This window comes from Mauremys reevesii, linkage group 19, assembly GCF_016161935.1.
Source record: "Mauremys reevesii isolate NIE-2019 linkage group 19, ASM1616193v1, whole genome shotgun sequence".
In the NCBI taxonomy this organism is placed as follows: Eukaryota; Metazoa; Chordata; order Testudines; family Geoemydidae; genus Mauremys; species Mauremys reevesii.
Genome location: NC_052641.1, coordinates 15972144 through 15990710, shown reverse-complemented (window position 1 = coordinate 15990710; position 18567 = coordinate 15972144). Strand labels below are relative to the sequence as shown.

The window sequence follows — 18567 nt, the reverse complement described above, 5'->3', positions numbered from 1 at the left end:
TCTGCAGAAGAATAGGTATGCAACAGGGCTTACAACCGACTGGCAGAACTCCCACTCTTCTGGTTAGTCTATACACGGTAACAAGCACTATATTCCTTGGTACTAGCCTGTACAATACCTAGTACAAGGGGGGCCCTAGGTATCACAATGATATAAATAAGCTATTAGAAACAATAGGAATTGCGTGTACTGTAAACCATTAAGAAAGGCAAAAACATCTGTTTAGTTATGGTAGAGAATGCTAAGTGTAGCATTAAGTGTTCAGAGAGCATGGTAATAGGCACAATATAAAAACCTAGCTCCATCAATCTCTTCCTAAAAATATAAACCAAACAAAATCACACAGGAAACTTGAGAAAAGCATAATCCGCTTTATTTATTTTTTTAACTTTTTTATTTAAATAAGGAGAATTCTTTCATATGGAAAGAGCTAATACAATCACATATTTGAAAGGAGAAACAATAGGTACGGAAAATAAGGGAAAAGGGCAATAAAGAGTGTGCCACCACTGGCCTGGTGATATCGTGATTTGAGTTCTGGTCCAAGTTAAAGTTTCCAAAAAATATAAACAGGTTGCAGATTACACATTTATCCATCGTCTGCCCTTTCAAATATCTGGTCTACATGAAAAGACAAAGAGGAAAGGCCAAAAAAAACTTTACTATACAGGTCATGAGGTTATAAGCTTTATGGAGTACAATATCCCCTTTAGAAACAATGAATGCAATTTATACAGAACCAGAGAAAGGATTCCAACTAAGGACAATGCCTTGACATGCTAAAGAGTGAGTGCTTCCATTGCTGCTGCTGTGATTCCCAGGGCTACCAGTTAGCTATTGACTGCAGACATCTTGAGGTGCTAGGGTCAAATCATTAAATCCAAGAGGTTGTCTATGCCACTTGGTGGCCTTTGGATTTAAAAAATAAAAAAAAGCCAAAAATACATAGTTGGACTGGTTCTGCCTCTTCACACAGCCAGTAGTTCCATTGCTTTAGTAATTGTTCATCTCTTATTGATGGGCCACAACTACATTACAAGGATTCTGCTTGTTATTGTAAATGTAATTCTTACTCATAAGAGAAATCTTTCATACAAGGAAACTGGGGGCTGTCTGCCAAAAATAGTTGACATTCCAAGAAATTAATCTGTGCTTAACCAGTCAGGAGCAAAACCAAAGAAGGATAACATAATGCAACAGAACAGATCTTAGCATGGAGTGATGCTCGTTTAAAAGTGAATATAGTAGCCTGCCAAAAAGTGAGACATAGCAGAAATGCTAAGCTCCGTTTTTTTTTATATATATATATATATATATAAATATACACATGAACCACAGGGCAGCTTGTAGCTTTGCAGCATTCTCGCAAGGAAATCTGTTAAATGGCGTGCCTCTCTGCATGTACACAAACACATATGAGATTCAATGGGCTGAGAACACTTCAGAGTTACTGAATGCTGTACAGCTGTCAAATGGGAAAGCCAACAGTGAGTTATGAAAGATCAACACCACCACCTGCTTCACTGGTGACTGTGCTGATTTAACCTGTTCTTTCTTTCTCAACACACGTTAATTTTTTTTAATTGAGAGCTAAAAGCAGACTGAACACAGAGGAAAGCAGGCAGCACTGAATGCAGCTGACAGGCCAGCAGTCACTGTGCATAATAGAATCGTATTTACACACATACATGCTTCAGCCCTTCCACTAAACAGTCTGGTTAAAATGCAGAATACAGTCAGCCTCTGAATACTTCTGCGAGTACGGATTCCACCTCTCCCTCCCACTGCATACTGTATCTGTTTGGCAGCCAGTTTGCAGATAAAGCAAATTTCAGCAGCAAAGAAATCATTACAGAGCCCCACATTTCAGCAGTGGAGTGCAGATGGCAAGTAGAAGTAACCACCTATAAATCCATCAACATTCCATGCATCTTCAACCTCTCCTTCCCAAAGATGAATTGGTATAGGGCCCAGAGACCTTTACATTTCTGCACCTTGAGGACTGGAGACAGTTCCATTTATTTGACTCTCAAGAACATCACAGGCTGCACTAACCTTGTACTAGCGCTAACAAACAACATGGCAGAGAAGTTAAAACTTTGGGCTCTAAAACTGCTTTCCATCAGACAAAAATCCATTAAGTGAAAGTCTTGTAAACCACAGCTGACAGTCACGGAAAGGTGATGAATGGAATGAAGCTCTCATGCATTTCTTGGCCTTTCCTGCACAGAATAATTCAGACATAATATATAAATAGAGCAGTGAAACATTTACTTTTTCACCTAGACCTACAACATCAAATACATATAAATAAATTTTAGTGTTTTATTCTGTTTGGGGATGAAGAGGGTAAAGGAGAAAGAGGGATGACCTTTTTCAACAGGAAGAACTATAGTTCTGATGGCATTTACACCAGAGGGACTGAAACATCTCATATCTAGCAATAACCTGATTTCTCCAACACAGAGGACCATTCAAGAGTCGTATATGATGAAGGAAAAAGATCTGAGTCTTTGAAAAGACTAAATAGTGTGTCTACGGGTGGAAGGAAAGAGAAAAGAGGCTTGGATAAGTCTTTAGCCATTAGACTCTGGTCTGATATTATCTTGGGCCAGCTGGGCAAAGAATTAGAAGAGGGCACACAATGTAATAAAGAAATTTTAGCCAATTCAATTGATCACAATATTTCAAGGTGAAGAGAAGATGGGGAGGGAGACAGGGATAGAAGGAGGCTGGATGACTCACTGGTGGAGGAGTCTTTGGAAAATGTTGGGAGCAAGAATGACGACTAGCAGATGAGAAAACAAGTTTGGGAGATTTCTGAAGGCTCTATGTGTCGTTAATTCTCAAGGTCTGTACTTTGTAGAGTGCTAGAGACATGCTGACACACTGCTGTAAAGTTAAAAATCCACAAAATTAAAAAGAAAGTTCTGTTTTTGTTTTTTTGTTTATTTAAAAGTACCAATCTATCCCAATCTCTTCAGGGTTCTTTACCATGATCTGAGGGGACATTACTATGTCTAAGTTAGTTCAGGTATCTAAGCTCTTTCTAATGTTAATGTATAAACCTGATTTATACCTAGCTTAAAACTTCAAATGCATGTCTAGAAAATCCTGGAGAACCTGCTCTTCTAAAAAAACACTTTCAGACCACTTCCCAATTACATTCTTTGTTCAAAATGTCTTCTTTGGAACCACCAGCAATTTACCTGCTGCCATCTAGCATAGGTAGATGGTACAGTCAGTAGGCTACCATCTACCAGAGAAGTGACATTCTCCTTCCCTCATTTCAGAGTAACCTAGTCCATTCTTTGTTTTTTAAGAGCTAAATAGTACAAACAAGTTAGCTGGAGGTGGTTCAGTTTACTTAAGACCGATATCAGCTTTAGGACCCAAGCACCTTCAGGAACTGGCAAGTAATTCCTGCAAGATAGATAGATAGATATACATACACACACACACACCCCGAAACCAAAAACAAAAACAAAAAAAAAACCCCACCCTTCCCATTTGGACCTTTTTTAATATGCCCCCAAATTCTTTTGAGGAAGTGCATACCCACTGTACGCAACTGCACCAAAAAGAGAGAACCACTTGTTGTTAGTCTGGGGAAGGAAGGAACATAGGGATGAATCCAAACTGCCACTATGTAACCATATGCTTCTGATGCAAAAAACAACTGAATTTGTGTACTATGACTGGTATGCAGAGGTGGGAGGAGGGGTTCCCACTGGTTTGTGTCCATGGGAGTTGTGCAAAAAGCTGTGAAGACGAGAAAGAAGCAGAGAGCAAGATCTGGAAAAGAAGGGAGAGTGAAGCTCAGAGATCAGCTCCTGGGGAAAACAGAGCAGCCCCACAAGGCAAGGAGGCATAAAGAATTAGAGCGGCCAAGGGTGGAGAATAGCGAGAGCATCACAACTACAAAAAGTAGTCCAAATAGAACTGTTGGCTCTAGCCAACTCTTCTGACCCATGCAAGGTGTGAAGAGTCATTAACAGATTTTACATTTTGTAAATCCATGATTTACCTTTCACTGTGCATTTGGCAGTCTCCAAAACAAAACCCAACCCACAGAAACAACTAGATCCAGATGAGCTTGCAACAGAAATTCAGTGCCTTTCCTTAAAACAAAAACGCCACATTTTGTTGTGCTCAGGGCACCCCAAAGCTACAGTTAAGTGGTGCGAGTTTCAAGATTAATGCATTGATCTACTATATACCTTTGTTACACATTTACTTCTAAAGCAAGCACTGCTTCTAGCTTAAAACCAAAATACTAAAAAATGACTGAATGCCTTAACTGTCCTGTATTTCTCTTAAATAATGTGGAAGGTTAAACCTCCTGGGGGGAGAACACCGAAACAATTCAATTTAAGAGAGTCACAACTGTCAATGTTGCACAGAACTGTATATAAAATTAAGCAGGTTCTATCTCAGAACATGATATTGGTTTGAGGAGTTATCTTCTGGGAGGAATGAGAGGGCAGAGAGAAGGGGGAATGAGAGAACATATAAAAGTTTTGCAATAAACAAAGATATAGCTTTTTTTTGCCTTTTTTTTTTTTTTTTTGTAAAAACCTCAGCTGCCTTTAAAATGAAAAACCTCCAGCTAACCCTCTCCCCCTGTTGTCATTCTGCGGACAGAAGTAGGGAAGGAGAAGGATTGGCTTTGCCAAAGGAGCTATCCTGGCTACCTGTGGGTGGGGTATGAAAATAAAAATGGCTTGAGCCACTCAACAGTCACATGGGAGCAGGTGGGTGGTTTGGTTTCTGAGCAAGCAGGTCAATGTCTTATCCATTGTTTCAAACTGCTTTGTTGGGAGAGGGGCTCGGATTATGTTGCTTTAGTCAGTATTGGGTTGGTGGTGGATCTGGCCAGATTTTCAGAACTTCCAGTGGGGTACAGGCTGAACTGCAATGCCTCTCTCAGCCAGTAAAGACAGTGGGTGATCACGGGCTCTCCTAGGCCTTGCTTTCCTCCACTTTTACAGCTTGAGGTTTGATTGCTCCCGTGCGCACCGGCTTCATCTGGTTTGCAGAGGATGGTTCTTGTAATTTCACAGCTCCCAGGTTGGTTTTATTTTCATCCACTCGCTGCTTTGCCTTTTGACATAGAGAAACAAAGAATTAGCTATCAAGGGGACCTAGGAATGAACAAAGACAAAGGTGTACAGCATAACTGTCCATGCAGCTCCAATGTAAAGGCTTCTTACTGGTAAGTATTTGGCACACTACTAGTCAGTTCCCTCCCAAAGCAATAAAAGCAGGTATCAATTTTAACACCAGCTTCCCTAAAGCGAGGTTTAGCAACCTGCAGAAGGTTACTTGGGCTACTGCTTTGCCAGAGATTGCTCAATTACTCTTCCCTCTCGTTTCTGATTACCTCTTCATGGATACATAGGGATACTTGTGTGGCCCATCACCATAGGTTCTGAGCACCTCACACCCAGCAATATAGCTAAAATCTGTCAAGCATGTGAATTTGTTGGCTGTGCGTTGAAGCTGGTATCTCCACCTACAAGACTAAGATAGTCACTCAAATTTGCTCCAAAATTCTAGTACTCCCCATTTTTGGGGCACTTTGCCCTTCTAAAGCACTTCACATGTAAGTATCCCAAAATTCTTTGCAATCATGAGCTATTTTAGCTTCAACATCATCTCCCCACCCCAATTTTTATAGACAGGGAAAACAAAAAGACACTGACTTCCCCAAGGTCACACAGCAAATCTGTGGCAGGCCTGGGAACAGTATCCACACCTCCCCGTATGTGCCATCCTCAACTTTTAGTGAGAAACCTTCCGGCTAAACCAAGGTAACTTCTCATCTGCTTTCCCTGGGGAGTTTTCAGTCATTTGGTCTCACGTGTGGGTAGATAAAGACCAAGAAATAGATGGAGTAATATATTTTATTTCTGGTATGTCCTTATCTTCCACTAGAGTGCTCAATAATAATACAATAAATGTATAATAAATAAAACCAAGTCTGGAGGACGGTAACAATTAAGGAGCCAACATTACCATAACAATACACACTTATCTATGCTTCAGTTTTCTTATAAGAAGTGGGAACAGGCTGGAGTGGGGCAGATTACTTAGAACTGCAAGGTCACCTAGCAAATGGGGTCCTAGTCAATGACTTAGGGTTCTTAGGTGCTATAGTTATTCAAATCAAAATACCAAACAGCATAAACACAGGGAAAGCCCTTTAACAGAATCATGTTAAGGAAGAAAAACAGTCAGTGTTGCTAATGGGCTCACCATAGATATCTAGATAAAGTGCATGCGAAACAAACACACACAGAGGGATGTCAAGAGGAAGCAAATTCCACATCCTAGCACTGCCAACAGCACAGGCATGGTTGCCTGTCAGCTCAAAACACAATGATAGGATCTCTATGAATCTGGCAGCATGCAAGAGCAGATTCCCTGAGGACAAGACTCAAAAGATATTAACATACTCTACCTGTTGTACATAGTGTCCCTGCACGGAACCCATATTGACTGCTGGTCCAGATGGCTTCCCACTGGGGCTGGCAGAGCTAGGCCTACAAATCAAAGGGATGAGAGCATACATGGAGAATTATCAATGGAACAGGAACATCGCCAGTGTGAAAGCAAGGTCCCTTCAGAGTACGCAAGTAGCAGGGCAAGTTGTGCATTAGAACATCCTTATATGGCCAGTTGAGCTCTTAAAAATGCCAACCCAAGTGAAAGCACATTCACTAAACGGGGGAGAAAATGCAACTAAGAATCAAGGAGGCTCAGAGTCTGAGGTTTTAGAGTTTCTGGACATTAGTCCCTCAGCTACTTGGGCTTGTGAGGACAAAACTAGAATTCTGACAATTTAATTCCCTTAGAACCGTGGTCCCCAACGCGGTGCCCGCAGGCACCATGGCGCCCACCGGGGCATTTATGTGCGCCCACCTAGTGCCCAGCAGGGGAGAGAAGCTGCGGCCCTTCACCTGCTGGGGACCGAGAACTCCGGGGCCGCAGGCTGCAGGCACCGGTGTTCTCGGTCCCTGGCAGGCACGGGGCTGCGGCTTCTCTCCGGCTTCTCCGGGGCTGCAGACTGCAGGTGCCAGTGTTCTCGGTCGCTGGCAGGCGCGGGGCTGCGGCTTCTCCGGGGCTGCAGACTGCAGGTGCCAGTGTTCTCGGTCGCTGGCAGGCGCGGGGCTGCAACTTAAGCCGGAGAGAAGCCGTGGCCCCGCACCTGCTGGGGACAGAGTACTCCAGGCTGTGGGCGCCAGTGTTCTCTGTCCTCCCGGCTTCTCTCCGCACTGCCCAGAATTGGCGCCAAAAAAACCCCAAAAACAAACAAAAAAAAAAACCACACAAAAAACCCTCCAACTCTGCAGAATGGACGGAATGCCGCCCCATAGCATGTGCTGCCCCAGGCATGTGCTTGCTCCACTGGTGCCTGGAGCCGGTCCTGTATGTGAGTAATTGTTGGCATCTGCCACACTCTTCTGAAAACATGAATGTGCTACTGGCCACAAAAAGGTTGGGCACCATTGCCTTAGAATCTCAAGGCTCTGATGCAACCCAGTAACTTTCTGCATTTCGCCAAAGTGCCACGGAGCTAATTAGGGTGGTTTGTGGGGATTTTTTTCCCCCAAACAACAAAGCTGTCCCAATGACACTTTTACATCAGAATCTGGACTAGCGTAGATTCTACGTTTGAAGACATCAGTAGATCCTGCAGAAGAAAGCATAATACAAACACCATTTCTCTGCAAGTGCTAAGTACTATACCCTTTCCCATTCAACACTTTTCAACCAAGACCTCATTCGAGAGCTATGGGGCTAAGCTCCGGATCCTTTACCTGTAAGTATGTGGTGATGGTACAGATCCTCCGGAGGACATGTTCTGTTTACCATCTGTGAAGTGAAACCCTTTCATTTCCATTTGGGAGGACTACGAAGGGAAATGAGTTAGAAAATATCTTCTGTATATCCAAAGATCTCAAAGCACTTCACAAACACTTCAATCAATCTTTAGCCTCGCCCCCACCCCCTATGAAGCAAGTATCATTATTCCCATTTTACAGATGGGGAAATTGAGACACTCGGGCAAGATCACTTGCCCCAATCTGAGGCACAATCAGGAAGAGAACACAAAGGCCTGACTTCTAGCAACCCATGCTCTCTCCACGAGAAAACACTCCTTATAAGAATACATCTAATCAGACACAACATTGATACATCCACTCAGATGGAGACATTTTACAACTATGTTGCACTTTATGAGCAGTGTTCCAGGTGTGCCTGTGGTTAACCACCCATCTGATCTCTAGGAAAACTTGGAATTTACATTTAATTTAAATGGAAATTCCAAACTGGATCCAGAGAGGGTTCGGATTCCTAGAAGTGGAATCATGAACAGCAGAAGAACTGGAGAGACTGTGGCTTGGGCTTTGGAGACAGGAGGAATGGCGCCCCTTTGCTTCCACTCCTATCACTGGTTTAGAAGATAAGGACCCAGTAAGCAAGCGTGGCTCCCCATTAATGATGAACTGTACCCCACAAGAGGCTTCCCTCTACCCCTCCCCCCCCCCTTTTTTTATTTTTTTAAATTATGGAGGGACCAAACCCAAATGCAAGACTCCTTAAAGAATGCCAAGGTGTTCATGAAGTACATAGCCCTTACCTCCCTGCTGGTAGTGAGGACAGAAGGCTGAGATCCAGGTGGAAGAATCCTGCGGGGAGCTCCGACAGACAGATTCTGCCCCTGAGGAAGCTGGATGGACTGTGGTAAAATCAGTGGCTGCTGGCCAGAACCATACCGGGGGAGAGGAAGCTGGGACCCAGGCATAGGCATTGTTAGCTGCATGATAATTTACATGTGATTACTTAATGGAAATAACAATGGTCCATCTCGACATGTTCCCTACTAATACCTTAAAAGCACAGCATTTTATGCTTAAAAGCATACCTAAAAGAAGTATCTTAAACCTGACACACTGCTATAGAACAAATGCAGATGCGAACATTAAAGAGGGACTTTCATACTGAAAATCATTTTAAGATAGAGTTGCCAGACCCTGTAACCACACCATTTGTTCTTTTAATAAAGTGCTGTTCTAGCAAGACTGTGCTCAGACACAGGGCTTTCCTGATCGCCTGGAGCCTTCATCGGTTCTTCTTCAGTCTTCCTCGTGGTCACTGCATGGCAAGCCCTCTGAGTGGTGATGGCAGCCACAATGGCGTCAGACAGCTCACCTTTTGTTTTCAGCTCGATGTCCACATCTAAAAATCTGCTATACTCCTCTGCTGGTGTGATTTCAGGGACTGGAACATCAGGAAGGTTCACACTGGCCTCAGCTTTACGTTCCATGACAGGCTTCAATCCCTTCTTGAAACAATTGATGATGGTGGTGGTTAAAAGTGATTAAAAAAATTAACTCAGGACTCAATGGCTATTAAAAAAGACCAAATTTTCAAAAGGGCTCGTAAAACATGGAGGGAGGACAAAAGGCAAGAAGAGGCTACCATTTACAAACTCAGGCACAGTTCATATACACTGCCATGATCCTTAGCAAGCCGTGCTGCCCTTCCTTCCTTTTTTTTTTTTTTTTTTTTTAAATGAAGTGGATGCCCATACTTATCACGCTGTCCAAGAAACCTATTCACTTTGCATGTGGCTTTTCCTTCTGTTCCTTGCCACTTCTGCTAGTTATCAGAGATCTTTAAAACAAGAGTTCTCTCCCTCGCAGCCTCTCATTCCCTCTTACTCGATCTGGTAGTTCGCATAATTGCTGGATTTGGGACTTCCCATGACACCACATTGTAATGACAGAGGATTAAGGCTTCATTACGTGATCCAGGAAGGAAAGACCAGGTTACAAGGGATAAAGCACTTCTTCAAATACTTAGTTGGCCAATAACCTCTTCATTTTCCCCAGCTAAGTTACTTTCTGTAATTAACAATCCTTTTTCTTGAGTCTCCCTCAGCATGAAAGTCCCTCTTTAAGATAAAAAGATTAGGAATATTCTGGTTTTTATTGTATTTTTAAAACATTTACTGTATTGTGCAATATAAGCAAAGTTTACAGCCAACTACAATACTTCTCCACGGAAGCAACTCAATAGTTGTGCTCAGTATCCATATAAACACAGCTGCCCTAACAGTAGGATTTATTGTGCCTTTCTGAACTACATTTAATAAAGAAAAAAGCAAGAGAATGACATGAAAACACAGTGAAACTTCTATTAAGATACCACCCAACAGACTAGCAGAAATTGTTAATTAGGCCAAAACGCTCAACGAGTTGAAATAAAAAGAGATGGGTTTTTAATTAAAGATCAAACAAAATTACCCTGAAAACACGGATGATTTTTAAATGGTTACTACTAAAGATCTGGGGAGGTGTTGGCCTATTGAAGCTGTGGCTCTTAGGGCAGCTATCACTGCAATGTCACAGCCTCAGATCCCAAAAGCACAGTAAGAGCTTTAAGAAAATGCTAAGCAACAGTCACATCAGTAGTGGACAAACAAATCACAGGCCTTTGCCATCAGCAGAAAGAGGATACTTAATTTCACTAAGTTGACCATTTTATACTGAGGTACATGTAACAAGTAAAGCACCTCAAAGTCTGGTGTGCTGTACTTCTAACATCACTATTGTCTCGTTATGAAGGCCTTATTGATGAAAGCATATGGTGCACCACAAACAGCAACTAAGTCTCAATCTCAGAAACTGCACTTCTGTGAACACATGCGAAAAACAGGGGGAGCATGCTAGTTTTGTTCCTAACCTGTGTAAGCTGGGAGTCCATCATCTGTGAGGCTCCCAAACTGGCTGCTTGGTTTATCTGGCCTTCATAAACCAGTGTCTGGCTTCCACTCATTGGCTGATAAGGGGACCCAGATTGTGTTTTTACCATCTCCAAGGGCTGCATGCCTGGGAAGGCAGAATATGGGGGCTTCAGAGCAGCACCTCCCGTCAGGACCATGGTACTGGGCTGGGACAGACTGGGGTGCATGTACACTGGAGACCTAAAGAAGAGAAACAGGTTAATGCTCAGTGATAAAGCCTATTAGAGACTGCATACAACTTCCTAAACTGCATTTAGCCGGTGGGCTGCAAACAGCATTCTAAAAGGTCATCTCTACTACAAAGATCAACTAGTGGAACTACAGGTTTTTATTCCCCTTTTTTTTTTCCCAACTCTAGAATTTAATTTTGGACAGTTCCTTTCACACTAATCCTAAAGCTCTTAGGACTAAGTCCCCATCTCACTGAAGTCAATAGGAGTTTTGTCACTGACTTCCATGGAATCAATATTTCTCTCTTTACAAATTTCAGTCATACAGTGGCAGTGAAGTGACTGTATTGGTAAGTAGCTCAAACCAACTTGGATGGTAAAAACTGTTTCGCTGAATGTTTCCTAGGGCACTTGAGTGATCTCCATCAGCAGGAGAGAACCCAGGCTTCTATCTTTCAGCAGATCAGTTTCTTTTATCGAAAGGTCAGGCCAAGGGCACCACATGAAGACCAGTATGCAGCCACCATCCCTGCATCCCTCTGCCAAATGCACCTTCTTGTAACATGCCTGCTTTCCCAAACCTGGGACTTTTCTTAGCACTGGTGGGCAATCAAATGAACTGTGCAAGTGTTCTGTGGGATAGGGTCAAACGTCCATGGGAACTGCAGGAATCCTGCATTGTCTCAGTCACCCACACTGGGAAGTTCCTTCAAAATTATGAGCCAGCACCATGGTGCTTGTCCTTCACCAGGAGTAGTGTGAAATCAACTAGAATTGACCAATTCTAGTTAATTTATCCACAGATGATGGACATCTTGGAAAGGCCACTGTGCTCAAGTGCGGCAGAAAGTAAAGAGAGAGCTACTCGTAACATGACTAGTAGACAGAAAACCCCCAAAAGTTCTGAAGTCTTCATCCCCACATTCGAATGAGCATTTTCAGGAGAAGAGGTGCGATTTCCCACCCAAACAGTGTACATCAAAGCACTGTGTTAGGGGCCCAGAACTGTAGAAATGCTTGTGGTAAGGGAGGATCCAGGTCACCAATGATACATCTACGTTGCATTTTAAAACCCATGGCAGTGAGCCTCGGAGCCTGGGTTTACAGACTCAGGCTCATGCTCCGGTGCTAAAAACAGCTGAGTAGATATTCAGGCTTGGGCCAGAGCTCGGGGTTTGAAACCCAACCCCCTCTTCAGGCTTCAGAGCCTGAGCCCAAATGGCTGCACAGCTGTTTATAAAACACTGTAGTGCGAACTCCATGAGCTCCAGTCTGTAGACTCGGGCTCTGAGACTGGCTGCCAGGGGTTTTAAAACACTGTACGGACATACCACACAAGTCCACAGTAGTTTGGAAAAAAAGTGAAAGTGATTCACACAGGATTTGACTGGCTTTAACATTACCATAGAAAGCCACTTGTATCAAGATTAATACATCTTGAGGCTCAAAGGGACCATTACAATCATCTAGTCTCCTGCAAAATGCAGCCCCTATAATGTCGCATAGTAACTCCTGTGAGCCCAATAGCTTGTGGCTGAACTAGAGCATCTCTTTCAGAAAGACCCAGTCTTGATTTAAAAACACACCAAATGATGGTGACTTTACCACAGCTCTAGGTAACTTGTTCCAGTGGTTAGTTACTCATGCTTTTAAATTTGCATCTTATTTTCAGTTTGAATTTTTCTCACTTCAGCTTCTAACCACCAGGTTTTGTTCTGTCTTCTAGATTAAAGATCCCTCTTATCAGAGATCAACTCCCCGTGTGGGTACTGACGGGCTGGGATCAAGCTGCCTCCATCTTCTCAGTCAGCCAAATAAATCAAGCTCTTCTCGTCTCTCATGCTAAGGTGTATTTTCCAGCCCATGAATCATTCTTGTAGCTCTTTTTTGAACCCCTTCCTGTATTTCAATACCCTTTCTGAAGTGTGGACATCATACCTGGACAAAGCATTCCAACAACGGTCTCACCAATGTCATATATGGAAATAATATCCCCTCCCTGCTTTCCACTTGGCATTCTCCTAGTTACACAAGAACCCCTCTCTCCTCTACATCTGTTAGGAGGGGAACGGAGAGTACTGTGCAAACACTTGTGGTGTGGGCAGGAAAGGGGATGGAAAGTTGCAAAGGCAGGACATTAGCAAGAGTGGAAAAGGAGGGGGAAAGAACCCCCCTGCAAATGTGTTTTACAGATCAAAACATGAAAGCTCTGGCCATGGGGAAACAAACCCAGGAACTGTTACCTGAAGGGTTGTATGGAGCTGTAGATCTCTTGGGACTGGGAGACAGGCAGGCCTCCCCTCAGCCCAAGCTGAGCTTGGGCCTGTAAAGATGTGTGAAGGGAAATCGGAATCTGCTGGGCAGCAGCAGCCTGCACAGGAAATTAAGGTGATTGAAAGACACTAAGTCAGTCAGAAACCCTCCTGTGGTATTAAAAGACCATCTGTTTCTTCATCTAGTCACTCCACCACAAAAGTTATCCAAGCTGCAACTCCACCCAAATGCCTCCAGTGTCATTTCTCAGGTCAGCACATGACTGAACAGGTAGTGAATGATGGCTCAGAGAGAGAGAGAGAGAGAATAGGAATTTAATGCTCAAAAAAGGATCAGACTGACTCCCTTAGGGGACTGGAGCTCTCTGTATATAGAACAGGCCCATCACGTCAGAGCTATGCTAGCTCTCATGGGGTTCTGTCACTGTGCCTCAACTCTTATCTGGAGGGATTCTCCATAGCCCATCCAACACCCTGTTTGCTGAAACTGTCAGAGCTCCCAGTTAGTAGTGACTAGTTGGTGGTTTTTGGGCGAGACGCTCGTCCACAGGGAACTGGTCTGAGGTTCAAACCGGTTTTCATGTTCTACAAATAGTGCTGGGAAATTTACTAAGAGGCACTCTGTCACTCAAAGGCAAATTTTACAGAGCCCACCCCACTTAAACCCAGTCAAAAGATACTGGTGCAAAAACTGGTAATTTCCCCTCTTCAATCAGCCTGTTCCCCTGTTAGTCGCCTGTAGTATCCACTGGGGAGCAGCTTTCACAGACTTTGAACGGAGCCACAATCTAGCTCCCCGTGGCTGGACGTAGGTTGGCCCACTACAAGAGGAAAGAATAAATGGGAAATTCTAAGGACCTCCCCATCCAGAAAAGAATTAACTGCCTTGATTCTTTACCTGCTGGTAGCTCTGCTGCTGAGGTATTGTCTGAGGGACCAAGCGTGGCTGACTCGCAAACACATGGCCATCCAGATACAGGGGTGGGATGTGGTTACCTAGAATTAGAAGTAAAAGGGAAGGAAGAATGTGACACGCTAACCTTATTCACTCCAGCAAAAGCAGATCCCAGGGATACAGAGGGGTACAGGCACAGTACAATAGATAGAAATCTACAGACCTACAAAGCTAATTCATCGGTATTTTAGCAAGCAATTAGCTCAGCAGTGCTACACAGATTTATTATGCCAGGATTGCAAAACAGGAAAATTACCAGACTATATACAAAATCTACTTGCCTGTCCTTCACCTTAGTGACGAGGTTTTACTCATCAGCCACTTACCCTAGGTGAGTATTATTTTTCCAAGGTAGGTATTATGGGATGTTAAATGATCACCCATCCTTTTCCAGTACATGTTAATGCCACCTGCAGAAAGGTTGGCAGTTCAGGAATAGGTGAGCTGAGCTACAAACTATTGTTAAGTGCCAAGGCAGTTATCTTGGATTGCCCTGCTGCCATCAGATCTTTGGAGCTAGAACAAGAACATAAGAATGGCCAGACTGGGTCAGACCAAAGGTCCATCTAAGCCCAGTATTTGGTTTCCTGACAGTGGCCCAGAACAGGGAATCATCAAGTGATCCATCCCCAGTCACCCATTCCCAGCTTCTGGCAAACAGAGGCAGGTACCTGGAATAGATGCAGAAGGTGCTACGGACGCCACAGGCATAGGAGGCATAGAAACACCGCCAAAAGAGCTGTAGCTGACACCACTGGAAGCGCCAACACTGGAAGGAGGCTGGATGCCTGAGCCAGCACCTCCTGGAGAGTTCTGTTCTGGTAAACTGGGGGAATTCTCCCAAGCCTTGCGTGCAGACTCCATCTATAGAAGTGAGGAGAGAAAGAAATTACTACAGGCAATTTCAATGGAAGCAAACAATAATGGGATAAGGAGCCACTCACCTGTAGATTATTGGTTCAAATCCAGCCCAGGCTGGTAGTCACGAAAAAACTACCACCACCTAATGGCTGTTGGATAAGTGCCCAATCACAAAAAACCCACTGCAGTTGGCACTAGTTCACCCCTTTGCTGGCAGGCACAGCAGACTGCCCAGGATCAATCAGGCCAGGAATACTGAATTGTTCTCTTGCCCTGGGTAAGGTTGAGGTGGATAAGCTTGCTCTACCCATTCTATGGCTGGAGACAATGTCAGTATCAAGGGCCTCAAAATGGCACTCTCTCCCCTCTGCTGAATTCACGTATGTACACACACTGTTTTTAAAGGGGATAATTACAGACTTTGCAACTGACCAGTGAAACATCTGGACTGTTGTGAAGATTCTCTCCCCCTTTACTACTGTGGCCAAAGAGGGTTGTACCTTCGAAGCGAACACAGGCAGAGCTAATGCCTTGATTACCTTAAGAGTGAGGTCTGCAGTGGGGAAAGACATTGGGTTCAGGCCGATGCACCGCTGGAGATGGTGATCTCTTCGCAGAATGGGAATGGACTGCGTTAACCCTGCCTGAAAGGAGATTTATAAAATGCCGAACGCTAAGAATGTCTGTAACAACACAGGAATTTAGGAAGGCAACAAGGCAAATGGAACCTCAGCAAGAAGATCTAAGTAACAGCAGCACAAACTGTTTTATCGTTTCTCAGCTTTTTAAATGGACTATGGAGTTGCCTCAACATTGTAAAAATGTACAGCTGGCTTAACAGTAAACACAACAGATATGCTAGACCAAATGCAGCCTGGGTATAAGCAGGCAATAACTCCCCTGATCTCCATGGAGCTGCACTTGTATTTACACCAGAACTGAATTTGGTACACAGTAGCTCCAGCTGTAGAGTGTTTTTCCTTCCACAGTGGGTGAACCTATGTAAATGGCAGAATAACTCTGTTTATATAAAACACTTGTATTTCTTGGAGGTTTTGTCATTTTTTCCTTACAAGGGGCTACAAAATTAATACGTTTCAGAGGAAGTTTTTGTTTAAATCACTGAACACAACTGAACCACAAGAAGATACTGGGCTCTGAATCCATTTTCTTTTAGCAGTCTGTTCTCCAGCCATCTACACATTTTATTATGAGCTCTAAAAGCGCATGGAACCTACTTGGCTGATAGTGAGCCATAGGGAGCTGAAGCCAGTGGCAAAGACAACACCCTGAGCTCTCTGGAGGGAAGTGGCTAGAACTCCACTTTCCAGGTCCAGCAACAGGACTCTGTAAGCACCTTTGCCTGTCTTCCCCTCCCCTGCGGGTGCCCCAAAGAAGGGAATTTGGTGACCTCTGACATATGCAAGCCTTCTTACTTTACACAGGCTGATGAATGGTGTTTGAGTCACTGTTTAAAGGCTTGGGTGTGTCTGAGCTAACCAGGCACTGATTTTATCAAAAAATTTAACAACATTTTTGAGAGATAGCGCCTGTATTTTCATTGCTGTTTTTAAACCGTGTAAGTGGGTACTACCACATTAAACATCAAATCACTTGCAAATACACATGTTTTTTTCCATTTTAATAACTAAGATTTACTTACATTACTGGCCAAGGCATCCTGCAGTTTGGTGACAGGGCTAGCTGCAGTACCAGAGGCAGAGCCAGGTGGCAGACTGAAGTCAGAGTCCTGAAAAAAGGCAACAAGCACCATTCAAATCCAGGCTCAACAGCTCCCTGTAAGTTGCTCATGATTAGTGAACATTTACCTGGATCATGATGATAGAAACTAAAGATTTTCTTTCAGCAAAATTTACTGACAGACAAGAACAAAATAGCTCTCCATACTCAGCGACAGGCATCCTTGATGGCATACACAGGACGACAGGCCTTAATTTCTCCCTTACTGTCCCCACCCCATTCAGGATAATAAATATCTACCAAGACAGCTTGAGAACCTGGTTTGTGTCAGTAATGAAATCTATAAGGCAAATCTACAGTGCATGTGCTGGAAGCTTGTCCTAGATAATCCTTCTGACTAAACCACCTTTTGCATCTCTACAAGCTCACAAGAGGGATTTCAAACCACCAAGAAGATAAAATTAAATTCAATCCTCACTTTAGGATTTACTCCAAATTCAATGGGTGGCACAGGAAGAACTGAGTCCACGTGAATTTCCACCCCATTAACAGGGGGGATATTCCCTTCCAGTCGTTCCGTTCCCTCCGAACCCTTTCTGTTTTTCAGGGAGCGTTCATTGCCGATTGGTCCGGGCTTGTGTTCCTTGTTCTGTCCTGAGCCTTGATCTGAATCCTTGATGGGAAAGCAGAGAGGCTGAGACACAAAGACTGAATAACCCGATCTCTACCTTAAAAATGCTATGAAAAAACAAAAACCCAATTTCACAAGGTCTCTGGTACCAGTCACTACGTGCTCTGGCTTGGCTGCAAATCCAGATTACCTTTTTATCAGATTGCTTCTGAACTTGCTCCTTCTGGCAGTCAGGCTTTGGGTCCACCAGGCCAGCCCCATTCATCTCCTCTGGTTTGAGGGTGCCATATGGAGAACTGCGCTGAGAGGAGGTAGCGGAAGATTCCCGAGACTCCGCACTCAAGTCAATGCCACTATCCCCCTGGCTGCCTTTAAAACCCTGCTATGCAAAGCACGAAATGTGTTAAAGCCCCAGATTCAAACCCAACTCCATAGGGAGAAAAACAACAGCGAGATCATGTTCCCATTTACCAAGCACAACTATCAAGGAGCAAGTCCTGACCTGCAGTGCCCCTTGCTATTCCAGCTCTAGGCTACCCTGAAGCAGAAACCATCCAGGTCACCAATCCCACTGCAGCCTTAGAACAATGAAAAATGCCCCACATGGCTACTACGCTGAGACTGCCAAACTCATTTCACTTATGACTCAAACCAGATTTGAACTCCGGTCTCTGCAGGTGAAAGGTCACTGCAGCATTCAGTGACATCCACTCTACATTACAGCTACACACTTCTCACAGGTGTGAGGCACACAAAGATGATTCCACATACTGGGCCATGCTCTGCTCCCAGTTAGGAGTGCAATTCTGAGACAGTTTTACAATGCAGTTACTCTGGATTTACACCTATGTGTAACAGAGCAGAATTTGTCCCACCATTTTAGAACAGCACCATGCTTAATCAGAATTGTGGCTAGTCAATCTAAACCTGCACAAGGAGAGCTGACAGACCTGCTAAACGCAATAGCAGCAATGAGAAGCATGAGCCATCGAACATGAATATTTTATATATACACACACACACAAAACACCTGAACAGTACATTAGGTGCCCCTTACCTCAGTGGAGCTGGATTCGGTGCCATTAAAGGCATTTACAGGCTTACTCCAGGAATCGCTGCCAGGTGACTGAACGGAGAGAGCTGGAAAAGCAGACAAGATT

The 18567-nt window shown here is 43.8% G+C and overlaps 1 protein-coding gene across 4 annotated transcripts in view; it reads right to left on the bottom strand.

Annotated features, from left to right (window-relative positions):
* Positions 1-351: 351 nt before the first annotated feature.
* Positions 352-18567, bottom strand: part of PRRC2B (proline rich coiled-coil 2B) — a 69290-nt gene continuing 51074 nt past the window's right edge. The window contains exons 20-33 of one of the 4 annotated variants that reach the window (XR_005589843.1): positions 18465-18547; positions 17598-17789; positions 17255-17449; positions 16739-16825; positions 15615-15719; positions 14886-15078; positions 14158-14255; positions 13230-13357; positions 10756-10996; positions 9220-9349; positions 8648-8824; positions 7824-7915; positions 6464-6545; positions 5081-5103 (exon numbers count right to left, since the gene is read on the bottom strand). Coding sequence is in view for 3 of the 4 variants with exons in the window: in XM_039506187.1 (XP_039362121.1) it covers positions 4963-5103; positions 6464-6545; positions 7824-7915; positions 8648-8824; positions 10756-10996; positions 13230-13357; positions 14158-14255; positions 14886-15078; positions 15615-15719; positions 16739-16825; positions 17255-17449; positions 17598-17789; positions 18465-18547 (1814 nt within the window). In the remaining variant the exon portion in view is untranslated. Of the gene's footprint in view, positions 5104-6463; positions 6546-7823; positions 7916-8647; positions 8825-9219; positions 9350-10755; positions 10997-13229; positions 13358-14157; positions 14256-14885; positions 15079-15614; positions 15720-16738; positions 16826-17254; positions 17450-17597; positions 17790-18464; positions 18548-18567 lie in introns of all 4 variants that reach the window. The other 3 variants (XM_039506187.1, XM_039506188.1, XM_039506189.1) reach the window with 3 other exon arrangements.